Source organism: Chiloscyllium punctatum, chromosome 17 (genome assembly GCF_047496795.1).
Source record: "Chiloscyllium punctatum isolate Juve2018m chromosome 17, sChiPun1.3, whole genome shotgun sequence".
NCBI lineage: Eukaryota > Metazoa > Chordata > Chondrichthyes > Orectolobiformes > Hemiscylliidae > Chiloscyllium > Chiloscyllium punctatum.
Window position 1 is genome coordinate 77,647,910 of NC_092755.1, and position 22,529 is coordinate 77,670,438.

The 22,529-nt window shown below is 41.8% G+C and overlaps 1 protein-coding gene across 2 annotated transcripts in view; it reads left to right on the plus strand.

Annotated features, from left to right (window-relative positions):
• Positions 1–22,529, plus strand: part of sbno1 (strawberry notch homolog 1 (Drosophila)) — a 98,072-nt gene that overhangs the window by 6,090 nt on the left and 69,453 nt on the right. For both annotated transcript variants that reach the window (XM_072587619.1, XM_072587620.1), the window contains exons 2-3: positions 15,629–15,760; positions 20,963–21,257. In XM_072587619.1, the coding sequence (XP_072443720.1) occupies positions 15,629–15,760; positions 20,963–21,257 (427 nt within the window). The remainder of the gene's footprint in view (positions 1–15,628; positions 15,761–20,962; positions 21,258–22,529) is intronic.

Here is a 22,529-nt window from a genome sequence, read left to right on the forward strand (position 1 = left end):
TTTTCAGATGTTTCATCACCGTATGAGATATCATCATCACTGAGCCTTCGGATGAAACACCGGTGGCTTGGCCCACTTTCTATTTGTGTTTAGGCTTCCTTGGGTTGGTGATGTCATTTCCATTGCTGAAAATGTGTTGCTGGAAAAGCGCAGCAGGTCAGGCAGCATCCAAGGAACAGGAGAATCGCGTTTCGGGCATAAGCCCTTCAGGAAACCTTCCTGAAGAAGGGCTTATGCCCGAAACGTCGATTCTCCTGTTCCTTGGATGCTGCCTGACCTGTTGCGCTTTTCCAGCAACACATTTTCAGCTCTGATCTCCAGCATCTGCAGTCCTCACTTTCTCCTCTGTCATTTCCAGTGCCACATGTAAACAACTTGGGTGGCACAGTGGTTAGCACTGCTGCCTCACAGCGCCAGAGACCTGGGTTCAATTCCCGCCTCAGGCAACTGACTGTGTGGAGTTTGCACATTCTCCCCGTGTCTGCGTGGGTTTCCTCCGGGTGCTCCGGTTTCCTCCCACAGTCCAAAGATGTGCAGGTCAGGTGAATTGGCCATGCTAAATTGCCCGTAGTGTTAGGTAAGGGGTAGATGTAGGGGTATGGGTGGGTTGCGCTTCGGCGGGGTAGTGTGGACTTGTTGGGCCGAAGGGCCTGTTTCCACACTGTAAGTAATCTAATCTAAAAAAATCTGTACTTCCTGCACGAATGTTGAAGGAAACAGTTACCTAAATGTCTTAAATACAAACCTCCCCATAACACTCCACTCGCCAAAAGAATAGCAGAGCAAACAGTCACCAAATGCTTAGAGAAATGATTAATGATGCCCACAACAGACTTTGTTAATACAACTGGAAAGTTTCGCACTAAAACAACCTTACTCGCTAATGCAACAGACCATGAATGGACCGACACAGTACAACAAACCAAAGACGTTAGACAGCGACAAAGACAGAAAATGAAAAAGGCTAGACCTGCAGAAAAAAACTAGACAAACTTGCACAAAATAACAACTCGGGCAACACAGAAGCATGGATAATAAACGTGTGTGACTGACCCTTTTAACAGACACTGCCAAAGCTGTCTTAGTAAGAGGATGAAGTTAGAAATTCCGTGTGCGGAGAAGAAAGATTTCTTAGCAGCATTAGCAACAACACAGACAACCAACTCACAAGAAACCCAGCGAACTATCAGACAGACAGTCGCACCAATGTTAAGCAAGAAAAAGGAAGGAAACATACTCCATACGCAAGAAAGGAATGCACTAGAAAGACTAAAAATAAAAGCGAAAAACCTTGTTATCCTCCCTGCAGATGAAGGATGCTTGACAGTCATTTTAAATTGGAGACTACATTGACAACGTGAACACACTACTTGCAAATACCAACAAGCGGCAGTAGACCTGACCCCACAACTAGAAACAGAATCACAGTCCCACTCAAAACACCTCACAAATTTGGAGAAATACATAAGACCATTTCCAAAAAGTGAAACCAGATGGATCCGACAAAATTCACAAACCAGAGCGCCCCCCCTGCCGACCCACAGTTGGAACACTAACTGGCAGATTTCCAAGGAGCTAGACCAAAGACTAAAACACTTAGTAGAAGACTCTCACCACTCCATACAAAAATTCCTGAAGACAACAAGATAGAGGATAAAATGATGGTGTCCTTTGACGTAACAGCCCTGTTCACATCCATCAACATCAATCTGGCCAAGGAAACACTGACTGCACTATTCGAAGAACCAAAGACATTATCCACCAAACACCACCAACTTCATCGGCAAGGACAATATCATTAAGTAGTGGACCTGTGCCTTACCACCCACTTCACTTCCAACAAAAAAACCTACAGAGAAATCAACGGAATACCCATGAGATCTCTGCTATCAGGGTTCTCAGCAGAGGCAGTAATATAGAGACTCTAACAAACAGCTCTGCCAACCATCCAAGCCTAACTTTGGGTCTGCTACATGGATGACACCTTTGTCATCACTAAACAAAACAAATTAGAGAGAACCTTGAAGACCATTAGTAATACCTTTTACTGGCATTCACAGATGTCGCAGTAGAGCGAACAAGCAATGGGGAACTTCAAACCAGCGTCTACAGGAAAACAAAACATACGAATGAAATACTGAAGTCCAGAGCAATCATCCCAACGCCCACAAACAAAACTGCATTAGAACATTATTTCAATGAGCCACCACGCGCTGCTGTGCAGAGGAACTATGTAGAGCAGAGGAAAATCACGTCTACAGCGTATTCAAAAAGAATGGGTACCCAATGAAGACAGTCTACCGATTTCTCAGCATCAAACCCCAGTAAGTGGACAAAACGTCTCTAGAAACCCTGTCTACTCTCGCCTACATCTCTGAAATGACTGCCAGACTACTCGGACCTCTTGGCATCATGGTAGCCCACAAACCCACTAACACTAAAACAGCAGCTAATGAACTTGAAAGACCCTATACAAACAATAGGCAAAACTTTTGTAATTTACAAAATATCTTGCAAGAACTGTAACAAACACGACATTGGACAAACCGACACAAAACTAGCCAACAGGATACATGAACATAACTAGCCATAAAAAGACGTAACTCTCACTTTCCTTACATACAGCTGAGGAACGATACCACTTCGACTGTGACAACACATCCATCCTAGGACAAGCCAAATAGAGATGCACAAGAATTCAGAGAGCTCCAGTTGAATTCCCATGCTTCTATCAACAAACACATTGACTTGGATCCCATTTACGACCCCCTGAGGGGAAAAAAAGACAGGAAATGACGTCACCAACCCCAGGACTCAAAATCACAAATAGAAAGCAGATTATGCCACCATTGCTTCATCCGGATGCTCACTGATAACTAGTATGGTGATGAAATATCTGAAAACTAACCTTCCAGCTCAGCGAGCAGACCTACATCCTCAATATCTGTATAACCAGGGTCCCTGTTTCGATTCCTGAAATGTTATCTGGAGGCTTCTGGTACAAGCTTATGCACATAATGTTTTTTTTCAGCCACCTCATACTCTCGAAGATACCACTTCTGATAGTGCTGTGAATGCCTCACTAGCCTGAGAAGTTTCATTTGGATCATCAAAATCCACATTGCCGCTGGCCACTACATTTGTTTAGCCATCTTTTCAAATGAGATGAAAAAGGCTTCCACATCCTTCTCATCAAACTTAGGCAATGCATGAATATACTTAAACAGTTTCTCAGGCTTCTGACTGCCAGGAGCTTGCTCATCCTCACTCTTCCTCGTTAAGCCTACCCTCAGTCTTAGTCTCCAGGCTTTTAAGCTGACTTTCCTTTTTAAGTCAGTTTTAAGTTCAAAAGCTCTTTCTCCCCCCCGGCTTTTAATTGTAACTCAAACTGTTTCAATTCTGTTGACCTTTAACTTGAGCTGCTTCATTTGCAATTGAGTTCTGCCATCTCTATAGATTGGTTTCTCCAGCATGTTTAAATGCTGAACTACTGTAATTATCTCTCCTTTGCTCACAGAAGCAGGCAGTTCCAATTCCAGCTGCTCTGCTAATTCTTGCAACTCTGTCTTATTCATTTTTTGCAAAACTTTCCAAGTCGCTGCATCCACATACAGAAACATTTGGCGACTGAATGAGCCATTGCTATCCCAAGCTTTGTTTACCAACCAAACCAACACCCGAAATAAAGACACTAGCACCTACCACTCGCTGTTTAAAATCCTGAAAAGAGCCCCCAATCTGTTATGGACTAAACCATACCACTCAACATTCTTAAGCAAGCAGCTCAGATCATAACTTTGCAATTGGTTTAGGGAAGTGTACAGTGGAAATTACCTGAATAAGTTAGCTAGGTTGACTACGAAATTTTAAAACAGACAAAATGTTATTCACAAAATTACACAATGAAACACAAAGAACAGAATAAAGAATCCCTACGAACTCAACCTATCCAACTAGACTTAATTTTGCAGTTCAGAATATACGCAATAATCCCAATAAGCAAACTCCCTTTAAAAACCAGTATAAATGGAACAAACATATGCTTAGAGGTTAAAGTTGAAGGGCAGAAAGAGGGAGAGTTTCTACACTCTTCCCTGTTGAATTCCAACTATTTCAAGACTCAACTGAAACTGCTCAGCTCAGCTAGAGAGCTGACCGCTCCCCTTTATTTATACAGGCCACTTCTAAAACATGACCTCTTTGGCCTGAAGTCTCTTTGGCCATAAGCAAAAGACCTGTCAAAATCCTTTTCATCTCTGCACCAAACCAGACTGGAGTAGTTTACAGGTCAGTGCAACACAGAGGGCCGAAGGGCCTGTCTGCGTTGTGTTGTTCTATGTTCTATCTTCTATGAGTTTGGCCCAGTTTATTACCCCTCTGAAAAAAATCAAGGGCAGAGTCTCCTTGAGCCACGGAACAGCTTTTAGAAAGAAAAAGGGACCAGCTTTGTCAATTCTCACCACTTGCCTTTCCAACTAACTTTGTCACCTGTAAACTTGGCTAACTTTGGATGTGGAGTAGATTCGTACTTCATATCCAAATCATTAATATGTTATTGTAACCAATTGTGACCCCAGCTTAATCTATAACACTCCTCGTTATAGGTTGTCATTCAGAAAATGCCCCTTTATCCAAACTGTTTTTTATTCGTTAGTTACTCTAACCTTGTTAATATGCTGCTCCCAATCACCCAACACCATAGGCTCTTAAGTAGCCTCATATGTGGTATCTTAGTGAACACCTGGAAATCCAAACATGTTACATCTACTGGTTTCTCTTTTCTTTGTTCTATTTGTTAGCTCTTCAAAGAAATCTAATTAACTTGTTGGGCATGATTTTCCCTTCAGGAAACCTGCTGACTGTATTTGATTGATATGCTTTTCTGAATGCTCTGTGATCCTTGAAAATAGGTTGTAACATTTAATAGATGTTAAGCCAAATGGCCTGTTGTTACCCATGTACATGTATTAATGCCTATTACCTTCTCCATATGTCATTGGTGCAAGAACCTACCTGAAGTGATTTTTTTTTTTGTTTGACCCCAGTTTTTTTTGTTAGAAATCTACTTCTGTTTTTCAGTTGTGGATGACATTATATAGACATAGAACAGTACAGCACAGAACAGGCCCTTCAGCCTACGATGTTGTGCTGACCACTGATCCTCATGTATGCACCCTCAAATTTCTTTGACCATATGCATGTCCAGTAGTCTCTTAAATGTCCCCAATGACCTTGCTTCCACAACTGCTGCTGGCAATGCATTCCATGCTCTCTCAACTCTGTGTAAAGAACCTGCCTCTGACATCCCCTTTACACTTTCTTCCAACCAGCTTAAAACGATGACCCCTCGTGTTAGTCATTTCTGCCCTGGGAAATAGTCTCTGGCTATCAACTTTATCTATGCCTCTCATTATCTTGTATACCTCAATTAGGTCCCCTCTCCTCCTCCTTTTCTCCAATGAAAAAAGTCCTAGCTCAGTCAACCTCTCTTTATAAGATAAACCCAACAGTCCAGACAGCCTCCTGGTAAACCTCCTCTGAACCCTCTCCAAAGCATCCACATCTTTCCCATATTAGGGTGACCAGAACTGGATGCAGTATCCCAAGTGCGATCTAACCAAAGTTTTGTGGAGCTGCAACAAGATCTCACGGCTCTTAAACTCAATCCCCCTGTTAATGAAAGCCAAAGCACCATATGCTTTCTTAACAACCCTGTCCATTAAGGTGGCAATTTCAAGGGATCTATGTACCTGCACACCAAGATCCCTCTGTTCCTCCACACTGCCAAGAATCCTATCCTTAATCCTGTACTCAGCTTTCAAATTCGACCTTCCAAAATGCATCACCTCGCATTTATCCAGGTTGAACTCCATCTGCCACCTCTCAGCCCATCTCTGCATCCTGTCAGTGTCACGCTGCAGCCTACAACAGTCCTCTATATTGTCAACGACACCTCCAACCTTTGTGTGGTCTGCAAACTTGCTGACCCATCCTTCAATCCCCTCCTCCAAGTCATTAATAAAAATTACAAACAGTAGAGGCCCAAGGACAGAGCCCAGTGGAACACCACTCACCACTGACTTCCAGCCAGAATATTTTCCTTCCACTACCACTCCCTGTCTTCTGTTGGCCAGCCAATTCTGTAACCAGGCAGCTAAGTTCCCATGTATCCCATTCCTCCTGACCTTCTGAATGAGCCTACATGGGGAATATCATTTAATTGGGATTTGTGAAGCATTCCCTTGATTGTAACAAGGTCTAAAATATAAAAACTAATGGCAGAGATTTCCTAAAATATGTGGCTGGGTTTCTCTGCCTTTTTCTTGCAACCTTTTTCCGCTGAGACTGTTTCCTGTTCGTTTGCTGATCAATGTTCACCATATTGCTTTGAAATAATGTGTAGTGTGACTGACGTCCCTTCCTGTCGGAAAGATGTGAAACTTGAAAGGGTTCAGAAAAGATTTACAAGGATGTTGCCAGGGTTGGAGGATTTGAGCTATAGGGAGAGGCTGAATAGGCTGAGGCTGTTTTCCCTGGAGTGTCGGAGGCTGAGGGGTGGCCTTATAGAGGTTTACAAAATTGAGTGGCATGGATAGGATAAACAGACAAAGTCTTTTCCCTGGTGTCGGGGAGTCCAGAACTGGAGGGCATAGGTTTAAGGTGAGAGGGGGAAGATAGAAAAGGGACCTAAGGGGTAACTTTTTCACTCAGTAGGTAGTATGTGTATGGAATGAGCTGCTAGAGGAAGTGGTGGAGGCTAGTACAATTGCAACATTTGAAAGGCATCTGGATGGGTATATAAATAGGAAGGGTTTGGAAGGATATGGGCCAGGTGCTGGCAGGTTGGACTAGATTGGGTTGGGCTATCTGGTCGGCATGGAGAGATTGGGCTTAAGAGTCTGTTTCCGTGCTGTCCGTCTCTTTGACTCTATGACTATCAGGATTAGATTTTCGCTGTTGGTGTAATTCGACTTGTGTATTAATTGGATTTGCACTGGATCTACCTTAACAGATTGAAAAGAATTTTGTCTCACTTGAAATAATGTTTTTCATTAAACAGACTATTTTTACTTTGATTTTAAAAGACACTGATTCAATTGGGGATGTTAGTCATGTGATACAAACACCATTGTCGTCAGTCCAGTTGCGAATGACTTGCTTGTCGGTCTTCAGTTTGGGAAACTTGAGGCAGCTGAAATTGTGCACAGTACTCCAACTGAAGTCTCACCAATGCTCTATACAATTGAAGCTAATCCTCCTTGCTTGTGTATTCTCATCCTATTATGATATTGGGCCTTCTAAATCCCTGTGGATAATGTTGGCAAGGTAATTTATTGCCATTTCTGTTTGTGTTTGAAGGAGGTGATGAGGCATCTTGAATTGATAACGGTGAATGATTAAAGGTATATTTCCCACACAGTCAAGATGTTGTGAGACCTAAGGAAACCTGAGGTGTTGTCATTTGGCTGCTATTAGAACATTTCCAGGTGATGGAGGTTGTGGGTTTGGAAAGTGTTGGAGTGCAACTTGCAGGTGTTACTGTGATTGGCCAATTAGTATACATGGTAGTATGTGAAGTGCTGTAAAAGCAGGTTTCTTTAGTGTCAAACTTATTAGAACTACATTCATCTTGATAAAGTATTCCATTGTACTCCTTGTAAATACTGAAAATGACTTGGAAGTCGATTAAGTGCCTCTGCACCTCCTTTGGTACCCACTTTTTTGTTGTCTGGTTACATTTCTCGTTGAAAATGATACCAGGATGTTCACAATGGCCGTTGCCTGGTGCTTGTCCTCATGTTCCAACAGATGGGGACTGATTGCTTTGTTATGAGGTGTTGCTACTGCTGTGCCATCAGCCAATATCCATACTTTTTTTTGTGGACAGGCCTTACCTAGGTGACTTTTCTATTACTCAGTTGTTGAAGCAATACCAGAATGGTTTAGCACCTCAAATACTATGAATGGATTCAGCAACACCAAGTGTGGCCTCAAAAACTAAGTTTGTTTGACAGAGATGTTCTTGGATTATCTTTTCGCTTTCCCTAATACCATTGAGAGTCTGTTATTTCTGCTGAATTGGTCGGTTGAGCGTGTCCGGTGTAATTCCCACTAATCGTTGCTTGGCATGTCCATGTCTTGCTAGGTGGTAGAGGTTGAATGAATCTAGATGACCTGCTGCAGTGCAACTTGGAGATGGTGCACACTCCTCCAGTGGGCCAGTAATGGATGGAGTGCCAATCAAGTAGCCAGCTTTGTGGTATCAAGCTTCTTAACTAATGTTGAAGTTGCACAGTATAGACTGGCAGGGGGGACTGAGTGATTTCAGAGTGACAGCCTGTACCTAGTGAATTGCTGCGAGGATCAATGCTGGGACCACAATTATTTAGAATAAATATATTGTGACTTGAATGAGGAAAGTGAATGTACCAGCTAAATTTGTGGATGATGCAAAAATAGGTTAGAAGGCAAGTGGTGAGGATGAGAGTCGACAGCTATATAGATGGGATGAATAAGGGACAAAAGTTGGATAGAATATAATGTAGGGAAATGTGAGGTTCTGCATTTTACTAGGAAGAATAGAAGAGCTGAGTTATTCAAATGGAGAAAGATGGCAGAAAGCAGAGAGTGTCCTCGTGCACAGATCACAAAAATTTAACATCCAAGTTCAGGTATAAGGAAGACAAATGGAATGTTAGCTATTATTTCAAAGGAAATGGAAAATAATATTAAGGAGGTCCTGCTAAAACTTAACATGACATTAATCAGGCCACAGCTGAAATACTGTGAATAGTTTTGGTCCCCTCATCTCAGGAAAGAAATATCGGCATTGAAGGCAGTTCAAAGAAGGTTCAGGAGTCTGATGTTTGGCATCTGGAAGAATTGTCTTGAGGTTTGGCCTGTACTCATTGGCTTTTAGAAGAATGAGATGCTTTATTGAAATACACACAATTCTTAGGGGGCTTGACAGGATAGATAAAGGTAAAGGAAGACTAGTGGGAATTATGGACAAGAACAAAAAGCAAAATGGGGAATAAGGAAAGTAATGCATAGAGAAATCAAGGGCCAAGCTCAAACAGGGCCACTGAGAAATAATGGGACAATTGTACGAGTGATGTTAACAAGTCAGTCCTTAAGGCGCTATACCTCAATGTGTAGAGTATTTGCTATAAAGTGGATGAATTAATTGCACATATAGATGAAAACAGTTATGAGCATCCAGGTGTATTCAATACTTAGGAAAGGCAGCTTGGTATGGCTTTCAAAAATTCCAAAACCAAAAGTGTAATGGAATTACGTTACTGTCTAAAGAGGAAATGGATGCAATAACAAGGATGGACATTAGTTCCAATGATGTGGAATCTGTGTGAGGAACATCAATAAACATTTAGTGGGGCTTGTGTATAAACCCCAGACACTTGGAAATGTTGGCAAAGACAGTGAATTGGAAATTAGAAGCATGCAACAAAAGAACATCTGTAGTTGAAAGACTTTAGTCGGCATATAGATTAAGTAAATGAAATGAGTAGCAATCCCACAGAGGAGGAATTCCAGGAGTGTACACTGTTTTCTAGACCAATACGTTGAGGACCCAACTAGAGAACAATGATACAATGTGAAAAGGAATAATTAGCAATCCACAGATTGCTGGAGAAACTTATGTTGAGAAAAGGTTCATTTCTTTGCACAGTTTTTGCTTCAGATTTCCAGCATTCTCAGTTCTTTTTGTTGATGTTAATTGGCTAGTTGTGTGAGGCCTTGGAATGAGCAAGTATAATATGATAGAAATCCCTTTTAAAAGTGCAACATGATTCTAGACTAAGGTCCTGAATCTAAATAAAAGAAACCATGGCATGAGTGGAACGTAAAAACTGAATATAAAAGTTCCTTTAGTTGTGTAGAGAGAAAAGGATTGAAGACAAGTGAATGGTACCTTTGCTCACCATAATAGTTTCTGACTCTGACTCAATGGTGTAACTGACCAACTAAATACATAATCACAGGAATCACTGGAAAATCTCTGCACGTCTGGAAGCATCTGTGGAGAGCAAACAAAATTAACATTGAGTTCAGTGACCCTCTTCCAAAATTTAGTTTTAGGACCAAAATATGCACAAAATATGATGTGCACAAAAGGAGGACACGAATAACATTGCAAAAATGTTGGGGGACATGGGGCTTAGTCAGAGAGAGGAACCGAAGAAAATCAGTATTGCGTCGGAAATAGTGTTGGGGAAATTGATGGAGGTGAAGGTTGATAAATCCCCAGGCCCTGTTGGTCTATGTCCCATAGTGAAGATCTGGACATCCGGTTGGGGCCTCTTGGTTCTGTGATCGATCAATAAACACTCAATCGATCTGGCTTTTAAGATTTCGCTCTTTATTTTTCTTACAGCTGGGCACAGAGTACACAGAGACACAAACGTTATACACTTCCATGTTCCTTAGGAGCTGCGCGCATGGCTTAAAACAGACATTTTTATACTTAAGGAAATGTACAGGCTATGATTGCATAGTACATTCCGACAATTGCCAATCCATACACGATGTTGTTTTATTTGACAGTTACTTTGTCCAATGATATTTCCTGGGAACCAACTTTGTTTTCCACACTCAGGCTACCCGTATCTCACTGACTGAGCCACTGCACCTGCAATCTGAAGGTCAGTTAGGATGGCCAGTAATGGCTTGTCTAGTTATTTCTATGCTGTAAAGGGAGCTGCTAATCTCTGTTGAAGCAGACTGTGGTTCGTCAATTATGCAGCTCTAGCAGAATTGTCAATTTGCAGCCTAGAAGCCATTTTTGTCATGTTAATTGCATTGAGAAGCCATTTTATTGCCACCTAAGTTAAGAACATTTGTTAAATGGTTGTTCCTGACAACAACTAGTTACCTCAGCCTGTATTCAGGTTTCAGATCCTCAGTAGTACTTAAGTGGTCTTAAAATTGGTGAATATGTTGGCTATCATCTTAAAGAATCCATAGACTTGGGAACCTTCCTGTAAATTCAAGGGTAGCTAATGTAACCCCTCTATTTACAAAGGGAGGCCAACAGAAAACTGGGCTGAAAAGTGTGTTGCTGGAAAAAGCGCAGCAGGTCAGGCAGCATTCAAGGAGCAGGAGAATCTAACTGGGGCTAAGACTAGTCAGTCTGACGTCTGTACTGAGAAAAATGTTGAGTCCGTCGTAAAAGATATACGAGCTGACCACTTGGAAACTGAACAGGACTAGATTCTCAAGGAAACAAATCTACTGCAATTCTTTGTAACTTTGAGGTGATCAGGGACATCAATGGATGTGGTTTATTTGGGTTTGCAGAAGATTTTCAGCAGTGTCCCATTAAAAAAAAATTAGTGTGTAAAACAAAAGCTCATGGGATTGGGGTAATGAATTGAGATGGCTTGAACACTGGTTAGCAGATGGAAAATAGAGTAGGAATGGGTGGCACGGTGGCTCAGTGGTTAGCACTGCTGCCTCAGCACCAGGATCCGGGTTCAATTCCAGCCTCTGGCAATGGTCTGTGTGGAGTTTGCACATTCTCCCCAAGTCTGTGTGGATTTTCTCCTGGGAGCTCCAGTTTCCTCCCACAATCCAAAGATGTGCAGGATGGGTGAATTGGCCATGCTAAATTGCACATAATGTTCAGGGATGTGTAGGTTAGGACATTAGGCAAATATAGGGGTAGGGGAATGGGTCTGGATCGATTACTCTTCAGAAGGTCGGTGTGGACTTGTTAGGCCGAAGGGCCTGTTTCCACACTGTAGGAATTCAAAACAAAAGGTCTTTATCCAAATCCAAGCAGTGACTAGTGGGATACTGCATGAATCAGTACGAGACCCCAGTTATTCATCATACATAATGATTTAAAATGTGGGAGCTAAATGTAATACCTTCAAATTTGTAGATAACAAAGCTGGGTGGAGGATACAGTGATTCATTATGATTTGGACAAGCTGAGCGATTGGTCAAATGCATGGCAGATGCAATATAATGTGGATTTTAGGATATCCAATTTGGTAGACAATTAGGGCATATTCATATCTGGTTATATGACGAAATAGGCAAAAGCTCAGTGAGACCTGAGTGTCCTTGTATACCAGTCACTGAAGATAGGTGCAAAGGACAGTGAAGAAGCCAAGTGAAATGTGGACCTTCATAGTGAGGATTAGCATACAGGAACAGGTATGTCTTGCTGCAATTTTACAATGCCTTAATGACACCACACCTGAGATGTTGTGTACAGTTTTGTTTGTTATCTAAGGGAAAAATGCTGTTGTTGCAGAGGGAGTTCAGTAGAGGTTTACCACATTGATTCCTGAGATGTTGGAACTGCTGTACGAGGAGGTTAAATTAGTAATTTTTTCACTGGAGTTCGGTGGAAAGAAGGGGATATCATAGGCACCTATAAAATTCTGGCAAGATAGATGAGAGTTTGTCAAAAGGATGTTCTTAGTGACTGGGAAAGAAGCAGGAATCTCAGTCAGAAATATGGGGCAAGCTATTAGGACTGCAATGAGAAGTTTTCTTCGCTCAGTTTGGTGATCCTGTGGAATTCATGGCCACAGAGAGCAGTTGAGTCCAAAATGTGTAATTTCATGAAGGAGTTGGGTATAGCATTTGTGGCTAAAGGGATGGGGAAAAAATGGGGGAAGGAAAATCCAGGCTATTGAGTGGATGCTCAGCCATACGAAAGAATGGTGAAGCTAGTTTGAAGGGCTGAATTTTCAAAAGAAACTCAGCAGGTTTTGCAACCATATGTGGTGATACAACTGTTAACATTGAGTCCAGTGACCCCGGTACTGCTCGACCAGGGTTTCATCAGCAATTTGCTTTTGTTTAATTCAGAGATTGGAAGCAGCTGTTTGCAGATAAAGGGAAGGCTGGAAAATGGGAAGCCTTCAGAAATGAGAGAACAAGAATCCAGAGAAAGTATATTTCTGTCAGGGTGATAGGGAAGGCTTGTAGGTATAGGGAATGCTGGATGACTAAAGAATTTGAGGGTTTGGTTAAGAAAAAGAAGGAAGCATATGTCAGGTATAGACTGGATAGATCGAGTGAATCCTTAGAGTATAAAGAAAGTAGGAGTATACTTAAGAGGGAAATCAGGAGGGTGAAACGGGGACATGAGATAGCTTTGGCAAATAGAATTAAGGAGAATCCAAAGGGTTTTTACAAATATATTAAGGACAAAAGGGTAACTAGGGAGAGAATAGGGCCCCTCAAGGATCAGCAAGGCGGCCTTTGTGTGGAGCCACAGAAAATGGGGGACATACGAAAGGAATATTTTGCCTCAGTATTGATTGTGGAAAAGGATATGGAAGAGAGAGACTGTCGGGGAATAGATGGTGGCAAAATGTCCATATTACAGAGGAGGAAGTGCTGGATGTCTTGAAACAGTTAAAGGTGGATAAATCCCCAGGACCTGATCAGGTGTACCCGAGAGCTCTATGGGAAGCTAGCGAAGTGATTGCTGGGCCTCTTGCTGAGATATTTTTATCATTGATAGTCACAGGTGAGGTGCTTGAAGACTGGAGGTTGGCAAACATGATGCCACTGTTTAAGAAGGGCGGTAAAGAAGTCAGGGAATTATAGACTGGTGTGCCTGACCTCGCTGGTGGGCAAGTTGTTGGAGGGAATCCTGAGGGACAGGATGTACATGTATTTGGAAAGGCAAGGACTGATTCGGGAGAGTCAGCATGGCTTTGTGCGTGGGAAATCATGTCTCACAAACTTGATTGAGTTTTTTGAAGAAGTAACAAAGAAGATTGAGGGCAGAGCAGTAGATGTGATCTATGTGGACTTCAGTAAGGCGTTCGACAAGGTTCCCCATGGGAGACTGACTAGCAAGGTTAGATCACTTGGGATACAGGGAGAACTAGCCATTTGTATACAGAACTGGCTCAAAGGTCGAAGACAGAGGGTGGTGGCAGTGGAGGGTTGTTTTTCAGACTGGTGGCCAGTGACCAGTGGAGTGCCACAAGGCTCAGTGCTGGGCCCTCTACTTTTTGTCATTTACATTAATGATTTGGATGCAAGCATGAGGTACAGTTAGTAAGTTTGCAGATGACACCAAAATTGGAGGTGTAGTGGACCTCCGATTACAACAGTATCTGGACCAGATGGGCCAATGGGCTGTGAAGTGGCAGATGGAGTTTCATTCACATAAATGCGAGGTGCTGCATTTTCTGAAAACAAATCTTAGCAGGATTTGTGCACATAATAGTAAGGTTCTAGAGAGTGTTGCTGAACAGAGACCTTGGAGTGCAGGTTCATAGCTCCTTGAAAGTGGAGTCGCAGGTAAATAGGATAGTGAAGGTGGTGTTTGGTATGCTTTCCTTTATTGGTCAGAGTATTGAGTACAGGAGTTGGGAGGTCATGTTACGGCTGTACAGGACATTGGTTAGGCCACTGTTGAAATATTGCGTGCAATTCTGGTCTCCTTCCTATCGGAAAGATGTTGTGAAACTTGAAAGGGTTCAGAAAAGATTTACAAGGATGTTGCCAGAGTTGGAGGATCTGAGCTACAGGGAGAGGCTGAACAGGCTGGGGCTGTTTTCCCTGGAGTGTTGGAGACTGAGGGGTGACCTTATAGAGGTTTACAAAATTGAGGGGCATGGATAGGTTAAATAGGCAAAGACTTTTCCTTGGTGTCGGGGAGTCCAGAACTAGAGGGCATAGGTTTAGGGTGAGAGGGGAAAGATATAAAAGAGACCCAAGGGGCAACGTTTTCACGCAGAGGGTGTTATGTGTCTAGAATGAGCTGCCAGAGGGTGTGGTAGAGGCTGGTACAATTGCAACATTTGAGACATCTGGATGGGTATATGAATAGGAAGGGTTTGGAGGCATATGGGCCAGGTGCTGGCAGGTTGGACTAGATTGGGTTGGGATATCTGGTCGGCATGGACGGGTTGGACCGAAGGGTCTGTTTCCATGCTGTACATCTCTATGACTCCATAACACTATGGGCAATTTAGCGTGGCCAATTCACCTAACCTGCACATCTTTGACTGTGGGAGGAAACCGGAGGAAACCCACACAGACACTGGATGGATGTGCAAAGTCAACACAGACAGTTGCCTGAGGTGGGAATTGAACCCGGGTCTCTGGCACTGAGAGGCTGCGGTGCTAACCAGTGTGCCAATTTCTGAGCAACAATCCCAAACAAGCAGACAAAACACATCCAGAAACCCTAGCCACTCTCCCCTATATCAAAGACATCTTGGAAATGGCTACCAGACTGTGCCACCCACAGCTGAGGCTGGGTCATCAAGTATATTCAAGGCTGTGCTAGACAACTGGAAAAATAATATCAAGAATAGTTTGTCTTTTCCGTTTTTCTTATGGTACTGCAAGTTAAACCTCAAATCTTGGAAGCAACTGAAAGTTTCGCAATTATGTAGGGGAGATAAGTTGAACCTGCAAGCCTTCAATATAATCCAACCATATACTCTAGCAACAAGATAGTGAAACTGCAACAGATACCAGAATATGCAAGAGAAGCTGCTTTTGTCGACTGCTCTTGTGCTTTTTCAATTCTATAAATTTTCCTTGGGAATGTCATACTATGAACAGTGGAGGCTTTTTTATATGCAATCCTGGTGTAGCCTTGTTTCTTTTTAATCTACAGATGACAGACCCAGGTCAGGATCTTCTACTTGCTGCTTTGAGTGAAAGTGGAATTAGTCCTAATGACCTCTTTGATGCGGATCCACTTGACACTGGCTTGATGTCGCCTCTGCCATCCAGTGGCTTACAACAGGTAAAAGTGGTTTTTGATACCTAATTTTGTATGTTAATTTTAGTCCACAATTTTCTTGTTTATTTTGGGCATGTTATTGTAATGTTTGCCATTCTATATTGTATATTTAAATGGAAGGGGAAGCTAGGATTTGTATTGTTTGTGCAACTTCAGCTGGTAGTTTGCTGAAATTTGAATGTATATTTTAACAAAACATACAGAATGGTCATGTTCTATTCAACAAACAGGTAAAGTTCAGTTTTGACTTTTAAAAAGCAATCAGGTAATTCCTTTTATTCTTGAATGGATTTTGCTAGCTAGGATGGCATTTTTTTTTTGGCATGTGCCTAGTTGCCCTTGAACTGATCGGTGGCTCTCTCGACTGTTTCAGAGGATAGTTTTATTTAAAGCCATTACATGATAAGCAAAATAGTATAACAATATAGTACTGCAGTGGAATGTCATACGATTTTCTGCATTTAAGAATAGGACTGAATTTAGTCAGGGAATGTCTGTCCATAAAGAATGCAGTCTACTATTTCAAATAGTTTTCCCAACTCCTTAGTCAATGTCCATCAGTTCTTTAGTACTTGACTGAGAACATGACAATTTCTGTGGTGAAATCGGAGCCTGGGACTCCGGTGAGCATGATAACATTTGCTGTGCAGATATTTTTTATCCCAAAGCTTGGCTGATCTGTTGAGGTTGTGTAGTATTTTTTGTTCTGCTTGTCTTTCGTGACAACAGTTTGTGTTAAGGTTTTGTGTAAATAAAATGTTGCAAAACACTAAAGAAGCATCATCATGTTGAGTAGCAGCAATGGCCAGCAGTTTAGGCAAAAACAGGTTTTAAAGAGCTTGTTAAAATGAGGAAAAAGTGAAGAGATTTAGAGAGCTCAGAACCTTAGCTGAAAGCGTGACCATCAGAGCTGGAGTTGCAGAAATCTGGATGGTCAGAGCTCATAATTAGAGAAGCGCAAATATGTTGGAGCCTGGTAGGACTGGAGGACCAAATGCAGAAAAGAGCATCGTAATAGAAGATAGTGAAAAAAAGAATGCAAATTTTAAAATTTAAAGCATTGCTGAACTGGGAGCTAGTGTAGTTCAGTAAACATGGGCAATGAGTGAACAAGGTTTGGTATGAATCAGGACTTGGTTAGCAGAGTTTTAATTGACCTTGTGTTCATGGAAGGGAGAACGTGGGATGTTAGTGAGGAGTGTGTGCAAGTGATGAAGTCTTTTGGTAACAAAAGCATTGACAATCTAGTGGGTGAGTTGAGGCAGAGTTGGAGTGGATATATTAAATTGGAAGCTATGTACAAAACGTCTTACAAGGATTTTACCAGGACTGTAGTGTTTGAGTTAGGAGAGGCTGGAAAGGCTAGGACTTCTTCCCCACCCCCCACCCCCCTCCCAAGAATGTCTGAGGTTGAGGGATGACCATATAGAGCTTTATAAAGTCATGAGGGACATTGATAGGGAAAAGGTCTTAAGGCAGGTAAGTTCACAACTAGAGGGTGTATCTTTAAGGTGAGAGGAGAAAGATTTTAAAGGTGGCAATATTTTCACACTGGATGGTTTGTAGGTAGAATGAACTGCCAGAGAAAGTGATAGATGCAGGTACAGCTACAGCATTTTAGAGGTTTGGGTGGATATGTGAATAGGAAAGGTAGAGAGGGATGTGAGCTAAGCAAGTGGGACTAGTTTAGTTTGGGAACATGGTCAGCATGGATGAGTTGGACCTTGGACTGTTTGCGTGCTGTGTGACTCTGAGATGACATTCCAGATGTTGAAATGGGCAGTATGGTGAAGCCACCTATGTAGTTGGTTCCACAAATCATAGTTGAATATGACACTTGTGGACAAGGGAAAAGGAGGGAAATAACAGATTAAGGTAGTCTTAGATGAGTTCATGAATGTCTTGCATTTGAGGGTGAGGTTGGAAGAAATAAACAGAAGTTTAATGAGGCTGTCTGCTGGAGAGAAAAAATGAGATTGACCTTTGCAGGAATGATGTTGGAGTAGTGAACTGATTTCACAGGGGAGAGCAAGGTCATGTTATGATTGCTAAACTAAAATACAACTGCAATGCTGGAAATTTGAAATAAACTAGGGTGGCACAGTTGCCTAGTGACACCACAGACCCAGGTTCAGTTCCACCCTTGGGTAACTGTATCTGGAGTTTGCACATTCTCCATGTTTGTGTTGGTTTCTTCAAGGTGCTCCGTTTCCACCCCCAGTTTACTCCAAACACTGTACAGGTTAGGTGGATTGCTAAATTGCTAGTAGTGTCCTGGGATGTGCTGGCTAGTTGGATTAGCTGTGGGCAATGCAGGGTTACAGGAATAAGGTTCGAAGGTTGAATCTGGATGGGATGCTCTTCGGAGGATCTGTGTGAACTTGATGGGCTGAATGGCCAACCCCCCAAACTCACTAGGGATTCAAATTCAACGGTACAACAGAAATTACGAGAGAAACTTGGCAAGTTTGGCAGAATCTATAAGAGGTTAAACAATTTGTGCCTCAAGTCCAGTGTGATTTTAATTATGGTGTTTGGATTTGTTAACTTTGAAGTCATGCTAATATTCAACGCCAATGTCCCTGCCACTTGAACTTTTTGATAATCTGCCCTCCAATTACTCAGTCTTGCTCTTGTCTTCTGGACATCCTAAACAATTTTAGGTGAATCATTGGTTAGAAGTGCATCAGACTTTCTGTATTTGTTAGAATCCCACCAATGATAAATTACATTGCCAAATGGGATCAGCCAGATCAGCAGGAGAAAAGGCACCCTTTCAAATTTCTTGGTGCCCTTCACAACCACTTGAAATGGCAGATACAGTTGTGTTCACCTTCCAGCACAGGCTGTGATATGTCAGAATATACACACCTTGCTTCAGGACTGCACACCATGGGCAACCTATGGACACTTAGATTTTCCATCTTCTAATAGGTGTGATTCATGAGCCAATGCAACTTGTGAAAATTTTTTAACAGCCAAAAGTAGTTTGGCATTGTCTAATCAAACTATAGTCATGTCAAATTACCTTTTTCTGCACTTCAGTTTCTGAGGCAGGAACCCTTTTTCAAAGTTATGTGCTTACACAATATGCAACACCCAATGTCGACAATCATGCTATTTCCAAGTGAAAAGGCTGTTGAACCGGCTTAATAACGTGTTTGTGACTGACACCTCTTGACAGAGAAGCTGTTCTTTTTTTTTCAGGGAATAACACATTAAAAACAGCGTCAAGAGATATTAATTAGTAAGATGCCTTATGAAACTTGCTCTGATTATTTCCACCACCGCATAATTTTCAGAAATGGCGTTGAACTACAATGAATTTGCATCAGTATACAAAATATGTAATTCCATTCTTAAACTTCTGTACCGTTGTAACAATGGTCAAACTTTGTTCCAGTCGAAGTATGAATTGTGAGAGAAGCTCCAGAGGGAGATGGGTGGCAGGATCTCCCTTGAACTGAAATATTTTTGTCTTGTAGTATTGCTGCAGTCCTAATTTCCACGAAAGAATTAGGCTTGTAATAGCTCTCAGAAAAGCGCATGCATTTGATTAGATTATATTCCATACACCTTGTTGGGACCTTTTTGACCCAACAAGTACACACTGACCCTCCGAAGAGTAACCCACCCAGACTCATTCCCCTACCCTATACAGATGAAACTCGATTATCCGAATACCAATTATCCGAAAATCGGATTATCCGAAGGAGACCTCGAGGTCCTGATCGAAACATTACATCAAAGACTTGTTCCCAACAGTGACTGCGTCTTTTATTTAGTGATTAAACAGGTACCGTCTCTAAATGACGAGCTTCCCGCCCTCTATTCCTCCCCACATTTTCCGTGGAGTTCTACAGAGGGGTGTACTCTAACCCCCACCCTCCCCTTCCCAGGAATAATCTCTCCAAGATTGAACTGCACAGGGCAAACATGGGACTTGTCAAAAAATTGCAGTAAAAAGGTGTGTGTGTGGTGACTTAGCCCACAAAGGCATTGGCAGCAGCAGCAGTCTTGTTGGTGTACAGTCCAGCTGCCCCGGAGAGGGGCCGGTGGTGACTGGCTGTGAGGGGGCTGTGTAGGGCTGGGGGGTTGCACACTTTGTGCTGGGGGCGGGGTTGGACCGGGTTGGGAGTTGGGGCCGGGTGCTTACGGACTTTTTGTGCCGGCTTTGGGTTGGGGGTGGTCTCGCATGCTCCTGCAGTCTCCTGAATAGGGAGAAGACTTTTAAAAACTCCGAGCCCCAGAGGAAAGGCATTTAATTGATTATCCGTACGAAATAGTGCCTGCCCATCACGTTTGGATAATCTCATTTCCTCTGTATTTACCCTTGTCTAATGCACTTAACACTATGGGCAATTTAGTATGGCCAATTCACCTGACCTGGACATCTTTGGAGACGAGGCAGGGTCAGGGGAATTAGATTATCAAAGATTCATATGGAATTTGAAATAGACTGCTATTAAATGAGATCATTGCTGCAGCAGGGTTAAGGGCTGATTGATTGTCTAATACTCTTATTCTCAATTTGCATATTATTTTATATTTTATAGAAGCACTGATTCCTTTACACTGGAGAGAAATGTTATTGGTTAGCTGTTCAGTGGAAAGGCGTAGTTTTCATTTTTTCTGTTGTTGAACTCAACCTGAAAAAGTAGTATGGGCAGCGATCCTCAGTTTTTAATGTTATATATGAAGTTGATGATCGTAATCTATGGAGACATGGATTGAGCTGGAAATTGGGACTAGACTGGATAGCCACTTTTTAAGCTGGCATGGAAATATTCATGCTATAATATCGGCTGATTCAATGCATTACAGAAAGGTTCATGCTCAAAGTGAATGTGGAAATGTAATTTAGTCGTATGGTCCTGGAAGGAATTAATCAGTAAGAGCAAGCTTGTATTTATACAGTGTTTCTAAATATGAGCAAGAGTAGGCCACTTGGCCCTAAGGTCTGTTTCTGATTTTTGTGCCTGTTGTATCTGAAAAATGATCTTTTTATTAAGACTTTTGATGTAGCAATTTTATGTTGGCATTTGTTTTACACAAAAATACCAACTTTGTCTTCCCTCTGGAGCTACATGGTAATTTTAAAGTTTGTGTTACGTTACACTCTTCAGAATTACACTAGGTATTTAGTCTGAGTAGTTCTGCTTGTAACTTATAACAAATAACACTTAATTTTCTTTTCCTTAACAGCCACCTACAGCTACCACATTTGTACTGAATCAGCTGAACCAGCTTCCAAATCTGGGGACAGCATTAATTGTGACAAAGGCACCTGTTAATACAGTGTCTCGTCCCACAGTTAGTGCAGCCAAGGTTGTTCAGACCAGCTCACTTGCACCATCATCTCCAGCAGCTCCAACTGTGGCTACAGCCTCAGCCAAGGATCAGATACAGCTTAAAGACTTGCTTAAAAGCAATAGTCTATCTGAACTGATGAAAATGAAGCCACCGTCCAATATTGTTCAGCCAATTACAACAGCAGCCAGTAAGTTATGCTATTCCACTCAAATGTATTTATTGTAAGTTCAATACCCCTAAATATACAAGTACCTGTAAAAAGTTGATTGGCTTTATTTTCTTTGTTTAAGTTTGATTCATAAACACTGGCAATACCTTGAAGTGGCCAAGTTGAATTTAAAATGTTTTTGCACACATTTTTGGGAAGGATGCAAAAGCTTTGTTGAATCTGTTTAAATTCTATGTTGCATGTGTCAGTTTGATTTGATATGCTTGTGCATTTGATGTATATTCACACAAATGTGGTCCTGGAAATGTTTTACTGAAAATAAATTGTTCATTTATACAGAACACACACATCCTGAATTTGGCAAAAATCTGAGTCTTCACCTTCTATAATTCTTCCTTTTCTGTTCCATTTACATAATGGCTGTACACATTTATAGTTGGTCAAAAATGAGAGCACAGCAGCATTCTGAGAGAGAAGACTGATGCATGCTCCATGGTCACCAGCTTGAGTTGTAGTTACATGACTGCTTACGGGTTTACTATGAAGAGGAGGTGCAGTTTTTGAGGAAAGAAGACCCTTTATTTAGTTCTAACAAAACTGTAAAAACAACAGAGACAAACTATTATTGAAGGAATAATAATAATGCTTTTATTGAATGTGTACATCTAAAATATTGTGCAAGCCATGGTCCATCAAAACCTTAAGAACCTACTTGCAATATGTTTGAAATGTGATGGTTTATTTTTATCAAGTGTTTATTTAGTTTTGTTTATCGATGTAACTGTGTACATAACACTTGATATTGATGCAAACTTCTTGGTACAAAAGAATTGCCAGCACTGGGTGTTAGAAACTTTTTTCCTAATTAAATTTCTTACAGAAATTGTACTGCTCACTTCTAAGATGATGAATAACCCAGGTAAGGTAATGATGCTATCAAGCCACAAGAAATAGACACAATGGGTGTACGGGAGAGAGTATGGTGCTAAAAAGGCACAGCAGATCAGGCAGCATCCAAGGAGCAGGAGAATTGATGTTTCGGGTATAAGCCCTTCATTAGTCATTCCTGATGAAGGGCTTATGCCCGAAACGTAGGTTCTTCTGCTCCTCGGTTGCTGTCTGACCTGCTGTGCTTTTCCAGCACCACACTCTTGACTCTGATCTTCAGCATCTGCAGTCCTTACTTTCTCCACAATGGGTGTACTGTGCACTCCTTTTCTGATAAGGTGTAAGTCCTTAATACAATAGCAGTTAGTTGCAAAATCTTTACTTATAAAAGACAAGGCAATC